The 11,560-nt window shown below is 31.8% G+C and overlaps 1 protein-coding gene across 1 annotated transcript; it reads left to right on the forward strand.

Annotated features, from left to right (window-relative positions):
• Positions 1 to 8,009: 8,009 nt before the first annotated feature.
• Positions 8,010 to 10,254, forward strand: LOC124919484 (monooxygenase 1-like). Its single transcript, XM_047459730.1, has 5 exons — positions 8,010 to 8,114; positions 8,195 to 8,347; positions 8,422 to 8,472; positions 9,108 to 9,517; positions 9,636 to 10,254. The coding sequence occupies exons 1-5, from the start codon at positions 8,035 to 8,037 to the stop codon at positions 10,166 to 10,168; spliced, it is 1,227 nt and encodes a 408-aa protein (XP_047315686.1). The 5' UTR covers positions 8,010 to 8,034; the 3' UTR covers positions 10,169 to 10,254.
• Positions 10,255 to 11,560: the final 1,306 nt, after the last annotated feature.

Genomic DNA, 11,560 nt, shown 5'->3' on the forward strand with positions numbered 1-11,560 from the left:
TAAGATTAATTAATTTCTAATACTCTTTTCAATATAACCCTAGTTTGGTGTGAAGAAATCTGATCGACGTTGGAAACTAGAAATTCCGGACAAAAGTTGGATGCTCCTAAGTCGAGATCATCCATAATATATGAAAGGCATTGAGCAATTCCTAGACTTTGCTCAATACTCTACTGGAAGGGAAAATATTGCTTGCCCTTGCTTTAAATGTGCAAATCGAAACTATGAGAGTGTTAATATTTTGAAGACACATCTAATTATACACGGTATAAGAATGAACTACGATTTTTGGTGTTTTCTTGATGAAAGGAGCTCCATAAATAATATTGTTGATGATGGCATTGATGATGTTGATGACGAATCAAATAACGAAACGATGTTAACGAAAATATCATAGAAGAAGATAATACAGTTAATGATATTGATAATGATGTTGATGACCAGTATATGGAAGATATTCTCAATAATTTGTATCCCAACATTCAACACTCTAGTTTTGAAGATCCGATTTACGATGATAAAACATTCTACAAATTGTTGGATGATTCAAATCAGTCTTTGTATAAAGGTTCTCAAATTTCAAAGATTTTCACATTATTGAAGTTGCTTCATATTAAGAATGTTGGTTAATGGACAAATACATCATTCGACCTATTGCTAAATCTGCTTAAAGATGAGATTTTACCAGTAAATTCTCATTTACCTAATTCTTATTATGGGTATAAAAAAATTATTACAGATATCAGTCTTACATATGAAAAGATCGACGTCTATAATAATAATTGTATGCTTTATCGTAAGCAGGATAATAATCTACAATGTTGTAAGGTGTGTGGCACCTCGAGATGGAAGATTGATAAGTTAAGTGGTACAGTTCGGAAAAAAGAATGGAAAACACATTTCAACTATGGTGCTACGTTATTTTCCATTGAAACCAAGGCTGCAAAGGTTATACATGTCTTAAAAAACGGCTCCACTAATGAGATGGCACAAAGATAGTTGAGTAAACGATGAATTTTTGAGGCATCCCGCAGATTCTATGACCTGGAAGTCGTTTGATGAACACTACACTGATTTCTCTTCAGAGCCCCAAAACGTAAGACTTTATTTGGCTAGTGATGGGTTTCAGCCATTTATTAATAGAAAACAATCGTACAACATTTGGTCGGTCGTACAACAATCGTACTACCGACGATATGCATGAACTCAAGTAATATCATGTTATCCATGTTGATTCCCGGTCCTAAGAGTCCTGGTGATGATGTTGATATTTTTCTACAACCATTAATTGAGGAATTGTAGGCCTTATGGCATACAGGTGCTCGAACTTTTGATGCATCCACTTCAGAGTATTTTAACATGCATGTTGCATTGTTATGGACTATTAACGACTTCCCTGCATATGCAAATCTATCCGGTTGGAGTACTAAGGGAAAATTTGTGTGTCCGTGTTGTAATATTGGTATCGCTTCAATGAGATTGACCAATTATCAAAAAGAGTATTATATGTGTCATAGGAGTTTCCTCCCCCCTAACCACAGATTCCAGAAAGAACGTGAAGCCTTTGACAGTAATATAGAATATTGAATGGCCCCTTCACTATTATCATGCAAGCTTAGAGTTTAAAAGACGTTGTTTTAAGTTCAAGAAAATTGAAAATCCATCATGATGTGCAAGAAGATAATTGGAACAAATTATAAATATTCTTTACTCTACCATATTGGAAAAGTCTATTATTGAGACATAATCTAGATTTCATGCATATTGAGAAAAATATTTGTGATAGCATTGTCGGAACAATGATGGATGTGAAAGAGAAGACGAAAGATGGACTGAAAGCTTGGAAAAGTTTACAATTGATGGGCATAAAATAATCGTTATATCCCGTTGAGGTCGATGGAGTTCTCCAATGTCCCGCTGCCCCATACGAATTTTCTCTTAGTCAAAAGAAAAAATTCTGTGTATTTTTGAAAAAATTAAAGATGTCGGAAGAATTATGTTCTAACATTGGAGGGTGTGTTGACTTGGATGAAAAGAAGATTCGGGGTTTAAAAAGTTACGATTGTCATATCATATTAGAATATCTTCTTCCTCTAGCAACACGTGGCTTACTTCCGAAAGATGTTTATGATGTAGTTGTGAATCTATCGAAGTTTTTTCGGTTATTATGTTGTAAGTCGTTGAATACACATGACTTGAACCAACTTCAATTTGATATTGTTATAACGTTATGCAAGCTTGAAAAAATATTTCTGCCATCTTTTTTCGACATAATGGTTCATTTTCCCGTACATCTGGCATTCGAGGCTTTTCTTGGAGGACCCATACACTATTGACCGATGTATCCTATTGAGCAGTATATGGATACATTGAAAAATTATCTTAAAAATAAAAAAAAATTCCCGAGGGTTCAATTAGTGAGAGTTATCTAGTGAATGAAAGTATTAGCTTATGTGCGAGATAATTGGAAGATCAAGATCCTTCGCGTACTTCAATGCGAGATTCAACTATATTTGTATTTATATATTTGGAAGAGTTGTTAAAGAGAATTAGTTACATGTATGAATCGGGTGATCATGAGAGAGCTCATTCATACATATTAAAGAACTGTCCGGAGGAAAAATCTATTTACAAGTAAATTCTCAAATATTACTTGTACATTTATCTTTCAATTTACATGCATGGACTCAAACTTTTCATTCAAATTGATATGCAATGATTTCAACCGAGAATATGATAATCATTTCATACCAATTGATTAACATGATAGACATTACATAACCTATTTCAAGACAAAAGTGAGTTACAATGTTATATATATAATTTTATTGTATTACATTATAATTAGACTAATCTCATTATCTCTTATTATGTTTCTCAACTTGGGGAAAATATTTCTGATGATCTAGGAATATTAGAAAGTGGTCCTACTTGTTATGCGAAAAGATTTGTTTCGTGTTGAATTAGTGGATACAAATTCAACATTGAGAGACACGATGAAGGTTTAACAACTCAAAATAGTGGTGTTGCTATATTAGGTAACAATGATACTGAAACATTGTCCTACTACGGAGTGTTGACGGACATTATAGAAGTCAAATACTTTAGTGGAAGACGAGTGATTCTTTTTAAATGTAAATGGTTTGATGTCCATTCTTTTTAAATGCAAAATAGACAAATATGGTTTTATAAGTATTAATGTGAACCGCACTTTGAATAATCAGAATCATGAACTATTTATCTCAGCAAGTCAAGCGAAACAAGTGTTCTACGTTCCAGATATGGAATCAGGGCCTGGTTGGAAAATTGTGACAACAATAAACCCACGTTATTCGAACATCTAATTAAGGTTTCATTGTATTTTATTTGAATTTAATTAGTTAAAATTATGTAACATCATTTTTTTAACAGAGATGACACTAAAGTATAAATATAAAGGGGGCATGTCTAGGTATCTCGACGATCTCTAGAGGAGAACCGATCTCTAGAGGAGCACCGATCTCCTCGAGGCGTGTGGTTCTAATAAGCTAGATGCCACACCCGACCATATAGATCCTACATTACCGGAGGTTGAGATGATGACGACATCATCCTCCCAACCTGAAGGTATAAGTTATAATCTTTGATTACATAAAAATTCATTTACTAATATTGTATAATACTTTTGTAGGATCTACATCTAAGAGAAAGGGTCGGGGCAAAAATAAAACACGTCTCTCTCGAAGTTGACCCTAGGTGAGAAAATAACAATAGAATTCTCGCCAAATGGGAGAGTGTGTTGCGACAACGGCACGACATGGTCCAGACATATTGGGATCGTGGTTCGGGACCCGACTGTGATATCACATCGTCTGACTTGAGGTCCACCGACATAGAACATCTTTGGAAGTCGATAACGGTAAGTGTTAATATCTTATTGTATTAAATTTCATTCTCTAATACATAATAATAATTAATTTCGTGTCTTTGCAGAATCGTTTTGAGGTAGTGCCGGAACATATTGAGTATTATTAGAAACATATAATGGAACAAGTTAAGGTAGTTTGGGATAGGTATAGATGTGATATCAACTGGAATCATGTTAAAGCTCATAATGGGGATCTATCAGCTATTAGAGCACACAAACCAAATGAATATACGGAAGATGATTGGAATTTCATTTTGGATCGTCACTTTCTCCGAGATGATTTCCGGGTGAATCTTTAAATTATAAACTTTATACATCCTTGTTTATAATTTAATTAAGTATTAATTGAAGTTATCAAAAAATAGGTAAGAAGTGAGAGGAATTCACAAAATATGAAGAATCTTTGAATGACACATCATGCGGGGAGTGTGTCATTCTCTCAGGTGGCAGCAAAAATGGTAAGTATATTTATTCAAGAGTCATTATAATATGTTAACTATATTTTGATAATTAACAATATTAACATTTAATCTTAATAGGAGAGGACTACGGGTATAGCACCATCACACATTGAGCTTTTCTACGAGATACACAGTAAAAAAGGAACAAGTGACGACTATACGTGTGTGGTGGATCCCCATATACAAGAGAAACTTGTAAGTGTATACTTCATATTTCACTTATTTATTGATTTATAATTAACTAATCAATTATTGTTTCTTTTTGTAGGATGCGATGCGTCAGACGCTCGAAAGAAATCCCGATATGTCCGATTATGAGCTGAGCAAGAACATTTTTGGATGACAAGCGCACAGGAGGGTCATTGGAATGGGATTTGGCGTGAGGCCTACCCAGTTTAGAGGAGATTTGTGTGGTGGAAGTCAATCTCAGCGGAGGGAGCAAGAGGTTGAGAAGGTGCGTACTGAATTATAAGAGGAGGCTTTGAAAAGAGAACAACTGGAGGTTGTAGTTCTTGAGTCACAAAGAGAAGCACAAGAGGAAAAAAGACAAACTCTTGAGGCACAAAGACAAATGCAAATTGAAATTGAAAGACAAGTTCTTAAGTCACAAAGACAAATGGAAGAATTTCATAACCAGTTGGCGGGAGAAGCACAAGAGGAAAAAAGACAAACTCTTGAGGCACAAAGACAAATGCAAATTGAAATTGAAAGACAAGTTCTTAAGTCACAAAGACAAATGGAAGAATTTCATAACCAGTTGGCGGCGTTTATGGCGAGTTATCCTCCACTTCCACCTCTGGATCAATCTGGTATATGATGTTTTTTATATCTTTAAATACTTTGACTATGGGTTAATTGAGATTTTGGTTTATTATATATTGTAATGTTGAATGAATTGAGATTTAAGTTTATTGGATAATTGTATTTTTGGATTATTGGGATTTTGGTATATGAAATTTGGTAATTCTAATTTGTGTATGTAGGTCTGAAATTGTTTGGTTTAAAATAGGTAATATTCGGTTTATAAATATTTTATTTAAAAAAAATTATAGCCAAAAGCATTTCAAATGCTTTTGTTAATAATTAAAAGAATTCTCCGAGAGCATTTCAAATGCTTTCGTTAATAATGAAAAGAATTCTCCGAGAGCATTAGAAACGCTTTCATTAATTATTAAAAGAATTATTCGAGAGTTTTAGCGCTGCTCTCGGAATTAAAAAACAGTCATTTCCGAGAATTTTCACTGCCCTCGGTTTTAATATATCTCTGAGGACTTTAGATGCCCTCACAAACGCTTTTTTTTCTTTCTCCGACAGCTTTATCACCGATATGCGTCGAGGGCGTTTATCACTCTCGGTGAGTTGTTTCACTAAAGGCGTAGTGCCTTCCTCCGAGAGTTTATGCCATCCTTAATAACTACTTTTTTTACTTATGATTACGTTTAATTCTCATTAAACAAAATATTTTAATTTAATAACTAAATCTAGGTTTAAAAAAATATACATTTTATAATTATTTATTCTTTTTCATATCAACTATAAATTGATACAATTATTGATTGTCTAAAAGGGCTTGATTGGAATCTAATTTTGATCAATTCTATAAAGAATCATCTCTATCCCTTTGTCGAAACTTCCTTAATTTCACTCCAAACAATGTCTTATTTAATTAAATGGGTGGTTAGTGGTTCAAATATAAATAATTAGATTATTCGCGAGCACTATGTGTTTCTAAATTGGAGCAGCACTATTTTTACTTAATATTACTTAAGTATGTGTAGGTATATCATCAAATTAAATATATTATGTAAAAAATGTGTGTGTATATAATATAATAGAGAAGATAAAAACAAACTAGACTTAGTCGATTCGTCAAAAGCATAGGTGGGAACTGAGGGAATCATAATGAAACAACATAGATAGTTCCTAAGAGGTGTGTAAAGAATTGTCTACTTGATCAATTATTAATTATATATGATATTAATTTAAATTGGTCCTTCAACTTATAGTATCCTCCTATACTTATCTCAAACTTTATTTTTACTAATTTGCATATATTTGCCTTTTTAACTCATTTGAGTTTTTATGTGAATCTTATATTTGATCACTCTGAAGGAGATAATGATAAACTATTTTTAAATTAAAATTACTCATTCCTTAAAAAAAATATGGATTAACTCATCCGCTTCAATAATTTTACATAACATGAAAATGTTATTGACAATCAAACTCATTCAATTTAATAATTAATGATAAAATGCATTCCATTACATTTTAACTTATCAAAAGTAGTAGTATGACCACGTTGACATAAGATAGATGCATTAACGAGATTAGTCATAGTAAGACAACCTATACAGTTAGAAAGAACCCAATTTTTTTTAATATTTTATAGTATTATTAATTATATATTATATTATTAATCTTATTTTTTCTTTTTTTATCTTTTAATATTAAATATATATAATATAATATATATATATATATATAACTTTTTTTTTTTCCTTTTTAATCTCTTATTTCTATATTATAATATATTAACCATTTATATCTCATTTTATATTATTAAAATTTAAATATATATATATATATATATATATATATTTACTATTTTAGGGCTCAAAAATTTTAATTTGCATTAAGATCCAAATTTTCATGGCCGATCTTACATACAAATACAAAATAGTATCAGAATTAGAATTAGAGTTAGAGACTTAAATATAATGTAAGAAATATTTTAGAGGTTAATAAAAAAAATAATGGATATTGAACTTATTTAAGAATTTTAAAAAAATGCACTTTAGAAGAATCAAACATAGGGCAAAATACTATATCCTACTATTATAAATTTTAAAAGATTTGAATATTTAATGTTTAATAAATACTCTTTTCTTTAACAGAGTTTAAGTCCAATAAAACTCTGATATAGATTATTCTAATATATTTAAATTTATTTATATTTTAGGAATAATTAAAATTCGATTCAACTAGTGGTTTAACCGATTGGACCGGTTGAACCGAAGTTCGCTAAAAAAACGGATTGATGATTGAAACAGTTTTCAAAATCATGATCATAGGTATGTTTGATGGTGATAGATGAATGTTTAGTTCCAAAATTATCAAATATTAGAAATTAAGGTTTAAATTCAATCATGTGTTCAAACTATTGGGGGCTAAGTTAAAAGTTATGAAGTGAGGTAGCCATGATAGTGTTATTATGCTGGAGAACATTTTCTCTCCGTGAGACCCATTTCACCATTGAAATGGTCCTGCAGAAGGTGGAAAATTTGTGTTAAAACATGTTAAGTTAGGTTTACTTAAATAACTCTAATCTAACCAATATTTTTTTACTCTACTCTTTCCTTACTTTATTACTTTATTTAACATTATTACTTTTTATTTATCCTTTATACATTAATATCTTCTAAATTTTTTTATCAAAAATATATTTTATACATTTTTAAAATTATTACCGATTACTATTTTTAAAGGGAATAGTAAAAATGTGAAAAAAAGATAAAAAAATAGTAAAATTTATTTATTTATTTTTTTAATCAATCAGCATGTTGTGTTATTCCTTATTCCAAAATATCTTTTCATCATTTCTCTAATATTTAAAAGCGTTAGGTATGAGAATAAATCACTTTGAGCACAAACTGAGAAAGAGAGATGGAAGGAGCTGAAGAACATCAAATAGTGATCGTTGGCGGCGGGATTTCTGGCCTCGCCACCGCCCTTGCCCTGCACCGGTTATCTATCTATCTCTATCTTTCTTTCTCTTCTGTAAATTCATCATATTAAAATCGGGTGTATGTAACTAAATAAACAGAAAAGGTATAAAAAGTGTGGTTCTTGAAAGAGGAGATAGTTTGAGAGATGAAGGTGGAGCTATTGGAATCTTAGCCAATGGTTGGAGAGCCCTTGATCAACTTGGCCTTTCTGTCTCCGACCACCTTCGACAAACCGCGGTTCTTATTCAAAGGTAACATAGATCAACTTCAAATCTCTTAATTAACAGACGTTTTCTAATTCAGGTCACTTTGATCTTATCTACAGGTCTCTTATGATATCCCTTGACGATGGTATCCAAAAAGAATTCCCACTCGGGTAATCTCTTCTATATTAAAGGCATTCATTCATTATTTCTAAGGAAATTTATGAACGTTTTTTTTATTAACCAATGATTAGAATTTATTTATTAAATAAATTGGTGTTTTCTATTTAAAAAGACAAATAGATAACCCAATTATGGTAGTTCTAAGTTCCAATTTCATTTAAAGCACCATGATCATATTAGATTTGTTATCTTATTATTAATGAATCAATTTAACTTAAGTTTGAATTATGTTAACATGATTATCTCTTTATTTATATAAAGTTGAATTATAGTATAATTAAAAAAACTAACGTGAATATCGATTAACTCTTTTTATTTTCTCTAAATATTATATACGGATTCTTTGTTGGCACCATTTTTTTATATAAATTATTTCGCTCTCATTCACAATTATTCATTTATGAGGAGCTATAGGGGAGAGAATGAGGAATGAATGATGTGTCACTACACTAGTTGAAAAAATGATAAAAGGTTAGGAGAGAGAGAATAGAGAGAAATTTTGTTATTTTTTTGGCTAATCAAATTGCGCCAAATCATTCTATCCCCATTCCTCCCTCAAATTTTCTCCCCCAATTATTTCTCTTCATTTATACATTGATTAAAAGAAAAAGAACAACTTTATCAGGGTTGGTGAAACTCGATGCGTGAAGCGTGGTTATCTAATAAATGCACTTGCGGACGCATTGCCCTTTGGAACTATACGGTTCGGTTGTAGTGTTATCTCTATTGAATTGGATTCCTCCACTAGTTATTTCCCTATTCTTCATCTTCTTGGCGGAAAAACCATCATAGCCAAGATAGTAATAGGTTGCGATGGAGGTCGATCAGTGATTGGAAAATTCGTCGGTTTGAAGCCTATTAAACAATTTTCACATTCTTCTGTAAGAGGTTTGACGAATTATCCGAAAGGTCATACCTTTAAGCATGAATTCATAAGATGGAGGAAAAACGATTCTTCCACTCTTATTGGAAGAATACCAATTGATGAACAATATGTTTATTGGTTTGTAGCTTTCAAATCATCCTCTCCTCAAGGTATTTAAAAAAAATCATACTTTACTTTATTTAATTTTAAACATAAAATTTAAAATCCCTCAGATAGAAAAAGTTAAAAAAGTATTGCCTAACAGAAAGTTTTATTTTATAATTGCAGTTGAAGAAACATGGAAAGACAATCAAGAGCTTGTAAGAGAGAAAATTTCTGAATTAGTATCGGTTAACAAATTCCCTGAAGAGGTGATAGAAATGATCAAGACGAGTGAAGTTGAGTCGATTTCTTTCACTCATAGCCTCAAATACAGGGCGCCGTGGGATTTGGTTTTCGGAAGCTTTCGAAAAGGAACCATTACCGTTGCGGGTGATGCTTTGCATGTGATGGGTCCTTTTCTTGGACAAGGAGGATCGGCCGGTTTGGAAGATGCAATCGTGTTGGCTAGGCGATTGAGTAAGGCAGGTTTAGGAGGTGAAATGGAAGATGAGATGATGAAGAAGAGAGTTGGAGAAGCTATGGATGATTATATTAAAGAAAGAAGGAGAAGGTTGGTGGGATTGTCTACTCAGACCTATGTTACCGGTATGTTGATTCAAGGTCTACCATTATTTGTTAAGATATTCCTCATACTTGTTATGAGGGTTCTTTTTCGCGATGTAAGCAGTCACTCTAAATATGATTGTGGTCGATTGTAAGCTTTTATTTTCAATTTATCTTGTTTATTAAAGAAAACTATCATAATTAAGGTTGTATAATCATATAATAACCTACTTGATTTGCTTCCTTCAAATATTTGTTGTTTGAAGATTCTGGTAACCAAATTTGGATATTATGGATCTTATAAATCCAGGAGTTTGTTCATGATAAAATATATAAAGTTGAGTTCACATCTAATTTAAAAAATATCCCAATTATAAATACTTTGTTAATCATGTAGGTATGATCTCTAATACCTATCAAAAGATAGGGTTTGGATACCTAGCAAGAGATATGATTTGAATACCTATCAAGGGATATAGTTTATGTATCTATCGAGGGATAGGGTTTGAAACCTATCGAGGGATAGGATTTAAATATCTATCAAGATATAGGGTTTTGATTGGATCATATACAAATGATCTCGATACTTGCTGACATACAAGGTTTGGATACCTATCAAATTTTTTTGGACAGAATCGTGTAAAAACGATGTCTCGTACCTATCGAGAGATAGAGTGTTTGGACAAAATCGTATCTAATGATGTCTCGCACCTATTGACAGATAGGTTTTGGCGGATCATGTACGAATGATCTCGATACTTATCAATAGATAAGGTTTTGATATCTATCGAAATATATGGTTTTTGGACGGAATCGTGTAAAAATAATGTCTTGTACCTATCGACATATAGGTTTGGGCGGATCTTGTACGAATGATATCAATACTTATCGACATATAAGGTTTTGATACCTATCAAAAAATATGTTTTTTTGAACAGAATCGTTTAAAAATGATGTCTCGTACCTATCAACATATAGGTTTTGGCGGATCATGTACGAATGATCTCGTTACTAATTGTTAGATAAGGTTTTAATACATATCAGAAGATAGGGTTTTTGAACGGAATCGTGTAAAAACGATGTCTTGTACCTATTCACAAATAAGTTTTGGCGGATCATGTATGAAAGATCTCGATACTTATCGATAAATAAGATTTTGATACTTATCGTAAGATAGGGTTTTTGGACAGAATTGTGTAACAACATTGTCTCGTACCTATCAACATATAGGTTTTGGTGGATCTTGTACGAATGATATCGGTGTTTATCGACATATAAGATTTTGATACCTATTGAAAGATACGGTTTTTGGACGGAATAGTGTAAAAACAATGTCTCGTACCCATAGACAAATAGGCTTTTAGTGAATCATGTACAAATGATTTCGGCACTTATTAACAGATAAGGTTTGGATACGTACTGAAATATAGGGATTTTGGAAAAAATCGTGTAAAATTGATGTCTCGTACTTATCGATAGATAGGTTTTAGAAGATCATATACGAATGGTCTAGGTACTTATCGACATATAAGGTTTAGATACCTATC

The sequence above is a fragment of the Impatiens glandulifera genome, chromosome 1, assembly GCF_907164915.1.
Source record: "Impatiens glandulifera chromosome 1, dImpGla2.1, whole genome shotgun sequence".
In the NCBI taxonomy this organism is placed as follows: Eukaryota; Viridiplantae; Streptophyta; class Magnoliopsida; order Ericales; family Balsaminaceae; genus Impatiens; species Impatiens glandulifera.